Source organism: Podarcis muralis, chromosome 3 (genome assembly GCF_964188315.1).
Source record: "Podarcis muralis chromosome 3, rPodMur119.hap1.1, whole genome shotgun sequence".
NCBI lineage: Eukaryota > Metazoa > Chordata > Lepidosauria > Squamata > Lacertidae > Podarcis > Podarcis muralis.
The window spans coordinates 75,013,152-75,025,461 of record NC_135657.1 but is presented as its reverse complement, the minus strand read 5'-3'; the positions used below and the strand labels follow the sequence as shown (position 1 = coordinate 75,025,461).

The 12,310-nt window shown below is 39.7% G+C and overlaps 1 protein-coding gene across 4 annotated transcripts; it reads right to left on the bottom strand.

The window, feature by feature from the left end:
- Positions 1 to 1,529: 1,529 nt before the first annotated feature.
- Positions 1,530 to 10,121, bottom strand: COQ3 (coenzyme Q3, methyltransferase). 4 transcript variants are annotated; one of them, XM_028723033.2, is made up of 8 exons: positions 9,953 to 10,055; positions 9,335 to 9,403; positions 8,162 to 8,273; positions 6,880 to 7,032; positions 6,254 to 6,353; positions 5,220 to 5,462; positions 3,851 to 4,010; positions 1,530 to 2,702 (listed from the first exon to the last, which is right to left on the bottom strand). In XM_028723033.2, the coding sequence occupies exons 2-8, from the start codon at positions 9,339 to 9,341 to the stop codon at positions 2,497 to 2,499; spliced, it is 981 nt and encodes a 326-aa protein (XP_028578866.2). In that variant the 5' UTR covers positions 9,342 to 9,403; positions 9,953 to 10,055; the 3' UTR covers positions 1,530 to 2,496. The 4 variants fall into 4 exon arrangements, with proteins under 4 accessions (XP_028578866.2, XP_028578865.2, XP_028578863.2 ...); XM_028723032.2 differs by lacking the exon at positions 9,335 to 9,403 and having other exon boundaries at positions 3,851 to 3,968; positions 9,953 to 10,121; XM_028723030.2 differs by lacking the exon at positions 9,335 to 9,403 and having other exon boundaries at positions 9,953 to 10,119.
- Positions 10,122 to 12,310: the final 2,189 nt, after the last annotated feature.

Below are 12,310 nucleotides of genomic sequence, written 5' to 3'. Positions count from 1 at the left end.
TCCCTTTGTGTACTAAATCTATGGAAAATATACGGAGTATACTTAATATAGACACTATACCTTTAGTGATACCCAGACAATTTGCCATTCACATTTCAGATGAGTTGGTATATTAATTTTGTGCTAATTAGTAGTAATAAACCTCACTGGCTTTTTGTTCATGGAATACCATAGTAGATTATTGTTTGTTAACAGGAAGCAACAGATGGAGTTGAACATTTCCTGAATTTGGTAGCTATATGGCCACTATAGAGATATTCTAGCAGAAGGTTAGACTTAATGGGGCAGTGGTTTTTACACCTTATAATCTCCTACCATAGAAGTCAAGACTTCAAACCTCTAGCTACTTAACTGGAAGCAAACCCCATTAAACTGAATAGCGCCTGCTTCGGAATCGTCATATAGAGCCAGGGCTAGATTTCTCTCAGTAGGAATGTGACAATTTTGTGCAGTCCAAAATATCTTGCTAGAATTCTTGTTTTCCCACAATCCTTACTGTCACAGTAGTGACTGAAAGGCATAGAGTTCCTCAAATAAAAAAAGCCCTCATGAATGGTTTCAACTTCTACAAGTGTTAAAATCTGTGTTCTTTCCATAGTTCTATTTTTATTTATGTGGTTCCTTAAGACTTATTTTCCCATTTATCTGATAAAAAGCAAGAGCTACACAAGATTGTATCTGCCCCTATTCAACCCACTGCTGACAGCACAGCCCTTTGCTATCAACAGTGAGCGAGTAGTGGCAGATACACTCTCCTGCAATTCTTGCCTTAATTGTTTCTAGGGTGCAAGACTATAAGGTAGGACCAGCTTTGTTCTCCTGAAGCCTGGATCAAAGAGATATAAAAGGCTGCTACAAATACAGCAACAGGAAGTTAATAAAGCATTTGTTACACAAATAGCATAAAGCCATGGTTCCATGTTACTACCAACAAAAACAGCTGCTGGTGAGAAACAACATCCTTTAAGTACCCGACCTCAGCTATTTCTCCACGGACAACAAATAATGCTGCAAGAGTCTCCATTCATTGCAAAGCAAAGCAGTAATTTGGGGAGGTTTCATAGAATTATCCCATCTTTTACTTTTACAAAAATAAACCTGCAAGACAATTTTGCCTTGCAAAATTCTATTGAGAAGTGCCTACATTTTTACTGCTAGAGATGGAATGTGTCTGTTCCTCTGATTAGGCACCAATGGTGCTATTGCAACAAACCTCACATGAAATATTGATTGTAATATTTAATGGAATTATTCTTCATTGTTTCTAAGGGTGGTAAAAGCTATTTTAGCAAAAAGCTTTTGTGGCTTGGTACTGACAATCTTGTTGGTGCAGTTCAGATTTTAGAATTTAGCATAAGATGGAATAAGCCTTAGCTACTGCCATTTTTTGGTTGGACAGTGTTCTCAAAGCTACTGTACTAACATGAGTTTGACCAAACTGCAGGAGGCAGTGGAAGACAGGAGTGCCTGGCGTGCTCTGGTCCATGGGGTCACGAAGAGTCCAACATGACTAAACAACAACAAATTGCCATTTTTAAAGACCAGTTTATTTCTAGGCATTACCTTCATGAAGGGAGGGACCAGATTTACACTATACCCCCACCCCAGAGTTTGCGATATGTTTTCTAAGCACATTTTCCAATCCAAGCTTCTTTAAGTCAGTGGACTTCAATATCTAGTAGAGTACAGCTTACCCTACCATTTCCTTAGATCACTGGACAAGCCTTAATTTCCATTCTGGATACCATACCAAGGTCCCTTGGAGTCTAGTGATCAGAATGTGCCAAGGCACAGTTCAAGTGACAAAAACATTCTAGCGTCTGTCCCTACAGCTATGGAGAATGCATGGCTGTATTTTGCCACAAGCACATGTATTTCCAACATGATAGTCACATGATGATGTCCCCATTTCCTAGTCCTGCATTTCCACATGGGAGCAGTGCATTAAGCAACCCTCTGCTCACCCACATATTGAACAGCAACTCTTAACAAGTCAAGAAATAGTCCTCACATTGATTTAAGTCTTGGTTCCATTGCATGTACCCATAACAGCATACCTGAAGATTAACAGGCAAGCAAGAAATAAGTAGGGGTTTATTTCTTAGACAAGCTGCTGAACTAGGATAATAAAAGCAATTCAGCTGTTTTACAAAATGTAGCATTTTAAACCAGTAACTCTAAAGTCTATGAAAATAATTATTCTCTGGAATTTTAGAGGCATGCATTTTAAGAACTCTTTCACAAAGAACTGCCCCTTTCCCAATAACTTGCACAGCACACCTAATCTGTAGGTATACAATTGACTCGTTATTTAACATAACTTATCTCTGAGAGCTTTGTAGATCTGATACTGTGGAGAATGAACCATTCTTTATCACAAGACAGACTGGCAGACACATTCTAACATCCAGCACTGTGAACACAATACTGTTTGTTCCTTCCTGGTTCATTACAGTCATTTATGCAAATCTCCCTCCAACTTCCTACTACCTCTGGCTATAATGTCTTAGCCGGAGGTTCTAATGCCATAGTTTTTGTCTGGAGCTGCTCTTTGTCTGTCTCTAGATTTGGATCCACTTGTTCCTGTATATCTGCTTTTACAGCATGGAGTGCATAGTTAATACTAGTGCTTTCAGTCCAGCTCCAGGACCCAAACAGGGGGTTGTACAACATTCCTTTCACTGTCTTGACTAAAAAGCCATCTGTAAGAAAGGAGAGAGAGAGACAGCATAAGGAGACTATTCTTAAAAAGGACCTAACATCCACAATAAACATGTGCAAAATTTCCTGTAATGTCATTCTGGCACAATGGTGGTGTTGTCTCAATAAACTGCGAGCCAAAGCAGCATTAGGAACAGGTTTAAAATCTTAATGCTATCAAAACGTTCAAGAATGTCCATCACAAGTAAAATGTATCTTGCTGAATAGTCAGTGCTACAAATTCAAATTAGCACCTGGCTGATTATTTTTGAATTGTGACTAAAATCACAGGTTAACACATGCATTAACCCAAACCCAGAGTCAAAACAAAATACCTATCTTTAGAAAGTTGATGTTTATAATCATTTTTAAAGGACACCTACAATTTACACACCAACATTTTACACATCAGATGATCCAATAGTCAGTGTTTAGGTATATCTACATGTTCCCCTGTGTGTATATACCACTTCATCATTTCATTGTCAGCCCCCTCCCTCTCCCAAGTGGGATAAACACTGTTACCCAAACCTGCCGCTTGTAGAACAGTGAACTTGCCCCTACCCAACCCCATTATATCATACAGTAAATCTTCTCACTGATGCTTAATTAACATAAATTCCTAAAGCAGAGAAACTGTTTTATGATAGAATCCCTTCTAAAAATACACTTTAAATGCAACCTACAAAAATCAGGGTGAAAACGGGACACCGAAAAAGGACTAACAGGGCAAACCTATGTTCACTCGGAAGAAAGTCCTATTTAATTCAATAGAGCTCAACCCCAGGAAAGTGGGGTTAGAACTGCAGGATTCACTTCTGACAGGGATAAGATGCTGCTCTCCCTGACACCTTCCCCCATTTAATTATTTACAGTCATTCTTCACCACTCTTCATCAAAGGATTCCAGGGTTGTGGGTGTAAGTGTGAACAAATTCACAAAACTGTCTTTCACTTCCTGAGGTAAGCCTGGCAGGTCTTTGGATTTAGTATTTCATACACCTTAGATTCCCCCCACCCACTGACTACATATGATTACTCTGTAAAGCATGCTTGCTTTATGCAACACCTGTATCAAGGGATAGTTAAGGTCAGCTAGCAGCCAAAGGAAGTTACTGACTGTGTCCTTTCATTGGGGTTTAAACACTTACTTGACTCTAGGAGCCTCTCTAGCTCCTCAGGCGGTATGAACTTCTCCCAATCATGGGTGCCTGTTGGAACAATGCCCAATACTCTCTCAGCTACCACAATGCCAAAGATGTAGGACAGCTGTGATTTGTTGATTGTAGTAATAAATAAGGAGCCTTCCAGCTTAAACAACAACAGCACAAGTGTTAGCACATCTGTCATGTATACACAATATAACTAGCAGCATCCAGTTAGTGTGTGAAAATTAGGATTGTCACCAAAGTAAATAAAAAAAAAATTGTGGTTCAAGCTTAAATTGATTTTAAAAATCTTTACAGATTTTCAAGACATTGCAGCAGACACCATCTTAGAAAAAGAATTTCCTTACATATGTGCATATAATGCTTCTTCAAATATTATTCTTGACTCCAGTTTTCTGGAATAAAACTATTTAAAAATTCTGCCATCCCTACAAATACTGGCACCTTTCTTGCCAATCACCAGATTTTTAATTGGTGAAACTAGCCTATCAGCCAAGTAATGTAGCTCTAATCATGTAGGCCTAGCCAAAACATATTTGCGTGGGTCAATTCAAAAACAGGTCTCATCAGAGCTGTTTGAATTTGTACTATAAGCAATACAATTTATACTGAAGCCAAATTCAAATTTATTCATGTTACTATGGTTCTGAGATTGGTATACAGAATATCTGCTAAGCGTTACTGCAATATTTTTGTGCACTAATAACTGTTTGGTTTATTTCTATAAGAAAACAATCTAGGGTCCCATCTGCATTCTATATTCAAAGCAGTATTGTATCACTTTAACAGTCATGTTTTCTTCCCCAAAATCCAGGGAACAGTAGTTTGTTAAGGATGCTGAAAGTTGTGACAAGACTGCTATTCCTCTCACAGAGTTATAACTCCTAATGGTTTAATAGTGAAACCCTCTTTGCAGGGAATGCTGCGAGTTGTAGCTCTGTGAGGAACAGGGTGCCACAAGCCACAAGGCAGGGTTATGTGATCGCTAAACTACTATTATTTACCCTGGGGCCCTTGGGATAAATAGAACTCAAAATATCTACTTATTTATTTTGTGTTTTATAATTTATTTCCTTCATGTTTTTAGGTAAACGTAACAGATCTGTACCCAGAACCCATTTACTGTCTGGCTCATTTCCTCAGCAGGAAAAAGTGCAATATTGTAAAGGTTGTGTTTGTTTTCAATCTGGATAATTTGAATCAATAAGGGTTGCATAAAATTACACTCTTTAGCACAGAGCAAGTAAAAAAAAAAAAAGGAAACCAATGCAAAACATTTCTTATAATCAACAGCTTAATTTTACAGTGCAAATGATTCAGCATTCTTTTTTTTTGCTTTCTTCCAACTCACTTTTAACACTTTGCTGCAGCACCTGATAAACATTTCCACATCAGCCACATGTTCTACAACTTCAGAAGCTACAATGACATCAAATGTGTCTGATGCCTCTTCCACAATATCCTCTAGCGTACAGGATTTGTACTGTATTCTCTCAGCCAGGACTGGATCAAATGATTTATGCAGTTCTGCTGTTCTAATGCTGTCTTCCAGAGGATCAATCCCAGTAACCGAAGCTCCCAGTCTACCTAGAGGCTAAGACCATAGACACATTAGTCACTTCTGCTTAAAAAAAATACAATATGTAACCAAGTTGTTATTTGATTAGAAGGAAGTTACTGAAGAGCTTAAAGTAAAATCCAAAGCTTCCTCCCTAACATCTATCCCTTTGGTGTCTCTCCACCCCCACCCAAAAAAACCCCTACTGGAATAATAGAAGGGACAGATCCAATAATATTCAATTATTTTACTTTTCCTAGGTTGATTAAGAAGAACTGATCATCATAAGCATAGTTGCAGTTTAGACTGCCAATTATAATAAATAGCTAATTATTTTGTCTTCTAGAAACTGTAGACCACAAACACATACTATAAAAAGTAAATCATGCATAAAGCTTCAATCCTGTCAGCACCTACTTGGAAGTAAGGATCACTGAACACAGTGCAAAATAAAAGTAAAAAAACCAAAAACTTTGTGGAAGTTCCAGCAAATTAGGGAACTTTAACCCTTTCCACAAAATCAGTTGAAGTGTGTTCGGGCTCACAGTTTAGCTCTACAGCTAAATTCTGCATTTCCAGCAAGAACACAGCAACGTCCTGCCTGCACATAATAAATATGTGCATCGGCACACACACCATAGCATTTTGCTTTACTAGACTATCTTACTATAAGTAATACCATAATGAACTAATAGAGCAGATTGCAAGAGAGACTTCTAGTTAAACAAGTACTTGGAAGAACAAAATAAGCACTATTCAAAACTTCAGTGCTGTGCTACAAAGGGTCAGGGGTAAGAAAATTTATTATCAAAAGGAGTAAGCCCTACCTCAGTTAACAATCCACCACCACAGCCAACATCCAGGATCTTCACACCAGAGAGAGGGCTTCCAGGCTGATGATCATTTCTCATATTTAAAACAGTATCTCTTACACAAAGTACAAAACAAATTATGTTTTAATTATGACTGTCCACCAGTAAAGAGCTTTTAGTTGATCAACTACACTTGCATATTACCAATGCCTCAAAATGTTTGCCTTGCTGAGATACGGAATGAAATCAGGGAACTTTCTGTTTACAAAGGTTCGTCATCCTTAATATTCTCTTCTTTTTCATCTCCTATTACAATGCACACTCCAGAATCAACATTGGCTCAAAAATAAAGACGCATATGCTTACCTCATAGCTCCCATTATTAAAACACACCCTCATTAAGTGAAATTGGTCTCCACATATCAACTAAGTAGTAAACAACAAAAAGCCCACTTACTTGTGAATAGAACTGCTCATTCAGTCTACCACTTAAAGTCTACAGCTCCAGTTGTAATAGCTTTGCACTCAGTAAATATTTAAGCTGAGCAATACAAATGAAGACACCTCTACTCTAAATGTGATGTGTTACGATTTTCAGATTCCCAGAAGTTTGTAAAAGCTGACCCATTCCAAAACCTTACCTAATAAATGGCACTCTAATATCATTCATAGAATGAAGAGCTGCATAATCTCCATGCTCATCCCACCATTTATGTGCCAGGAGTTGGAATTTTTTCATCTCCTTTGGATCGACTGTTGTTTGTGACATGCTGTAGTGTCGCTCTGTGAGTAACCTAAACATCAAAGGTGTTATTACATTAGGTGGCATAAAAAAAGGGATCAGCTAGCAAAATATGATTTTAGAAGTGCAACAAGAAGTTCCCTTTATGGAAAAGGGAAATTTCACGAGTGGATAAATTCAGATTACAGCTGGACCCCACATGATCGCTCCTTATATTGAAGGCTAATGTATTGAAGGCTAATGTATTTCCGAAATAGTTTTATCAATGGCTAATAAACACAACAGCTTCATGGAATCTCCATGTTCAGGGAGTGACATTATGCCTCTGAATACCAATTGGTGGAGTATGAAAGATGGTAGTTTTCATGGCCTGTTTACGAACTTCAAAAAAATCTAGCTAGCCACCCTAGGGTTAATTGGGCCCTTGGTTTGAATCAACCGAGCACTTGTTACATTCATGTTGACAAAGTCTAGAGACTACAAACTATCTGACCTAAGGTAAAGGTAAAGGTACCCCTGCCCGTACGGGCCAGTCTTGCCAGACTCTAGGGTTGTGCGCTCATCTCACTCTATAGGCCGGGAGCCAGCGCTGTCCGCAGACACTTCCGGGTCACGTGGCCAGCGTGACAAGTAAGCGGTCTGACCTACGTAGAGACAAATAATTCACAAATCACATCCAGTAGTCCAAGAGGTGGATGTGCAGAATCCTGCTGCCCAACATATATAAATTATGCCTTACCAACATGTAATGGCCCTTTTGTTTGAATAAAACAAATGGCTGTCCATTAGCAAGGTTTGCCATGCCACTACGTAAAACATTGGTGGCAGGGACACTAACATAGTGGCACAAAATGTGCTTTATGCTTACAATACAAAGGCACAAGTGCCCAGAATGCTACTAGTTTGTAGGCCATGTACCAAGAGAGTTACAGATTACACTACTGTTATTTTTTTACTTATTAAGAAATGTATGAAAACCATAACCCCCTCCAAAAAAACCACAATCTTCATTTTGAGCTGAGTCAATCATTATGAAGTAATCAGAAAATACAGGAAGTGTGGGTATTATTTTTGTTTATTACTATGTTATGCATTTTTCTATTTTTATATTGTAAACCACTCTGTGATCCTTGGATGAAGGATGATGGAACAGAAAATTAACAGATAATAATAATACTCACATTGTGTTCCTCGCTTGAACAAAACTAACAAATATATGATATTTTAACTGATTTTTACACCTCTTAAGGAAGGGTATTTGGACTATTTGAGGAGGCTGTCCATAGTGATTACCTGGAGAGAGAGAAGTAAAGCAATTTTTGTTGTAAGCTTCCTGGCCCAACAATTTTTAAAACTGCTAAGAATCCCTAATACACCTGAGTTTCTAGCTGAACAGGTTAGCACCTATTTTCTACAAACAATGGCTGCAAACAGTTGGCTCATGTAACATTTTGGAGTTATTTCAGCAGCATATAATGTTTTGCATATTTTCATAATTAGTCTCAGGAATCAGATTGTTTTAATCCAAAAGGGCAACCATGTGTTACCACTCTTATACATAAGTTATGTTTGTGACACTGCTTTTTAATGGGCTAAAACTACTATGTGCAAGAGCTCCTTTTCCCATATTGACACACCATTCCTATAAGATCAGCAGATCAGGCACTCCTCATCTAATATGGTGCAAGAGTCAAGAAAAGGCCCTTTTCGGTGGTGGATCCTTGCACCTTGGGATCCTTGCACATGCATCTCGCCTCATTTCTTTACAGATCCAAGTAGCTAGTAAATACAGCTTTTCAGTGGGCATTTGGAGGAGATGAGACCTGATTGTTGCTGTGATGAAAAACTGTTATTCAGTGATTGTTGTATGTTTTTAATGGATTTTACATATCCTTATTTACTTGCTTTGATTTTAAACCATCCTGTGGCCTGTATAAAGGTGACAAAAATCATCTAAATAAATAAATACACAAATACTGTCAGGAAAACGACCTCAATAGTGAAAGATCCACACCCTCACACTCCAGTGATAATTTCAATGCAAACTTAACATTCAACAGAATAAGCTAGTGACATGAGGATCAGACAACCTGGTTGGAGCTGTGAAAATTCATCCGAAGTTAGGTGGCAAAGCCATTTACCCACCTTCTACCGCATTAGCAGCACACCCTAGCACCTTGTAAAATGGCATAAGCAGCAAATCGAGGTTCCTGTTCCTAAGGAGCTTACAATCAACAGACAGCGGGGAAACACTACAATGGCAGGGGCAGGCAAATGCCACGAAACCTATCTAGAGCTTTGGCTGTAATCCGTGACAGCTGAAACACTGGGGTAAAAGGAAAGGTTAAGCTCACCAGGCATGAATGCAACAGGTGCTGTTTTCTGCTATGTCAATTGGTAGAGCTGTAATTGGTAGGGTTTTCCTAAACAAAAAAACTCAGTAACTTCCAGGGTGTCCTGGTTTTTACTTTTAGAAATATGGCAGCTACGAGAGGAAGCCCCGCTTGCTAGGGTTGCCGCCTGCCTTGTACAATACATGATTGTCCCCTATTCCGATCTGAAATGCTGCGTCCTGTATTGATACATTTTTGTCTTTTCTCTCTCTCGTTAGGGATCCTCTCCAAATGCACGTGTTTGAAAGCGTGCTTGAAAGATCCTGTATTTAAGCCAAGCACAGACAGATTTAGAAATCCATTTGTAGGGTGGGTGGGTGTGACCAATTTCAAAAGGATCGTCCAGTTAGGCTGCAGCAGATTGTAATGAAATGCTCTGAAGTCACTTCAGCACCAGATTTGGGGGGGGGGGGGGGATCGGCTCCCCAAGCCTTTTACCAGAGCAAAGCTGCCAATTCCGCAGGGATAACAGAGAGCCACCCAGCCGGAGATACGTGCGGAAGAAGCCCGTCAGCATGCAAGGACACCGAAGGTAGGGCAGGACCCCATAGCCACGGCGAAGCGCAAAGGCTTACTCACAGGAACTCAGGGCGCGCCGGCAAGCTGCCCAGCCTCCCGCCGTCTCCCCGCGGAAGACCCACAGCCGCCTGGCCCGGCTGAGGCAGCCGCTCTGCCAGCCCTTCATGGCTCAAGCGGATCTCCGCGCGGTGCCACTCTCAGGCGGGGCTCCACCTCCCGGCCCCTGCACCTACCAATAGGGCTCGTCGTTTCCAGCCACAACCCGCGCTCAGCTTCCGGTTCCGGCGAGAAGAGACGCAAATTTTAGGAATAGCGCCACGGTCATCCTGAAAGGCCGCCGGGGGAAACAGCCCTGCAGCAAAGTCAGACTGTAGTCCTGCTTGCGGGATGCCAGGAAGCCGCTTTTTTGAGCACAGTTTATTTGTTCGTTTATTTAAAATATATATATTTATGTACCGCTGTGTCATTAAAAAACAAACAAACCACACACACCCAAATCGGTTAGCAGCAATAAAACCATACAATAAAAGACAAATAGGAAAAAGTTAACCACTGTGGGAATGATGCATTCTTAATTGTCTGCATAGGCCTGAATAGAGAAGTTTACACCAAGGCTGACACAGAAGGAGCTTGCTGAATAATGGCAGATAATTCCACAGGACTGGGCAGATGACACCAAAGGTTCCGTTTGTTATTGTCCAAGGAGCCGCCCCAACTTGGGGAGTGACAGACAATGCTCCTGCAGATTATCTCTGGGATATAAGGATTCAGGCAATTCCTGAGGTACCCTGGACCTAAATTGTTCTGGGCTTTGTAAATTAGTGCAAGAACCTTGAACCTGGTTCCACAGTAAGTGAGCAGTCAAAGCAGCTGTTTTAGCAATGGCGTCACAGGTTCTTGACCATAAGCTTCTGTCAGCTTCATTCTGCACCTGTTGGGAGTTTCCAAACCAGACCAAGGGCAGGTCCACATAGAACACATTACAGTAATCCAGCCTCGAGGTTACCAATACATGGACAACAGCAGCCAAGTTATCCCTGTCCAGGAATAACTATAGTTGGTGAATCAGACAAAGCTGGTAAAAGGTTTAAAGGGGAGTGCTCTGTTTTAGGTCTTTCTCAACAATAATCAGTCTCTGTTATAGCCTTTCCTTATTGCAACGTTTCAATATATATTTCGTAAAGTGGAGAATAAAATGGTTGGAGCAACAAATGTATATTTTACATTTGTACAGTAGGCTAATTTCACCAGCCAAGCACTAGAGTTGGTCTGGCTCCCAGACAGATGTTCCCTTCCTGCCTTTATGGCTTGCACATGAGGGGAGGAAAAACTTCTGATCATTTACAATCTTCTACATGAGATGGTTATCCATGAGACCTTCAACCTCCAATAACTCTTCAGTTGTCTCTTCATTCAGCACAAGAGACTAGACTCTTATCTAGGCCGTTTTGATTCCACAAGCACTGGAATAATTGGCAAGGTGTGTAAGAGAGGTGATGAAATTAAGAAGGTAGGTAATTGATTGTATGGGCTGGTGATGGCACAAGGCATTAAAAACCGAATAGGCCCAGACAGCCTCCTTCTCTCACTTCTTTGGATCCAAGTCAATATATTTTTCATATTCTGTAGAAAAATTTATAGCTCCAGTAAAGGAAACTCAATTTACTTAAAGGCTCATTGTGACAACAGTTTGGTTCCACCATTCTCTCTGTGATGTGTTATATAGACCATTAAGTAAAACCTATGAACCTTTTAAATAGGACGAGTATGCTCTCTTTATTGGCATACAGACATTACTGAAATTAGTGCACTTGTGTGAATGAAATTTCCATTGATACAGGGAGTGACAAATCCAGATGATGTAGTATATAAAAAGCTTCATGCACAATCTTGTTTACTTAACAAATAGAAGTCTAGTTTAAAAAGTGGATGCAGTAGATCATAGAAAGCTGTATTCCTCAGTACTTCATTTTAAAATAAATGGGAGCACTGAAAAAAATCTTTGCCCCCACTGTTTTAATTTTTGAACCAAATCTCTCAGATTCTTAGTTATCTAAAAACCAGTTTATCCTTAGAGCTTGTTTCTCTTCTTTCGTTTAAAACTACAGTAGGTTGAATTCATGGAGAAAGGGATGGGAGGACTCTGGGCAACATAATTGTTTGGTGCAGTTCTTTTTATGCAATGTTTACCTGGAAGATTTAATGGAACATTCCCAATTGCATATGCCATTGCATTCGTTAGCCATTTTTAAAGGGTATATTTAGTCAGCAGAATTATATTTAAAAACCAAAAAGCAAAATACCCCTCATCAGAATGTATTATTTGACATTTTGAAGTTCCCAAGAACTCACAATGTTTGTTGACAGTTGTTTGGGATGGGCAGGTTGTATTAATAGTTTGCAAATGCCCGTTTTTAC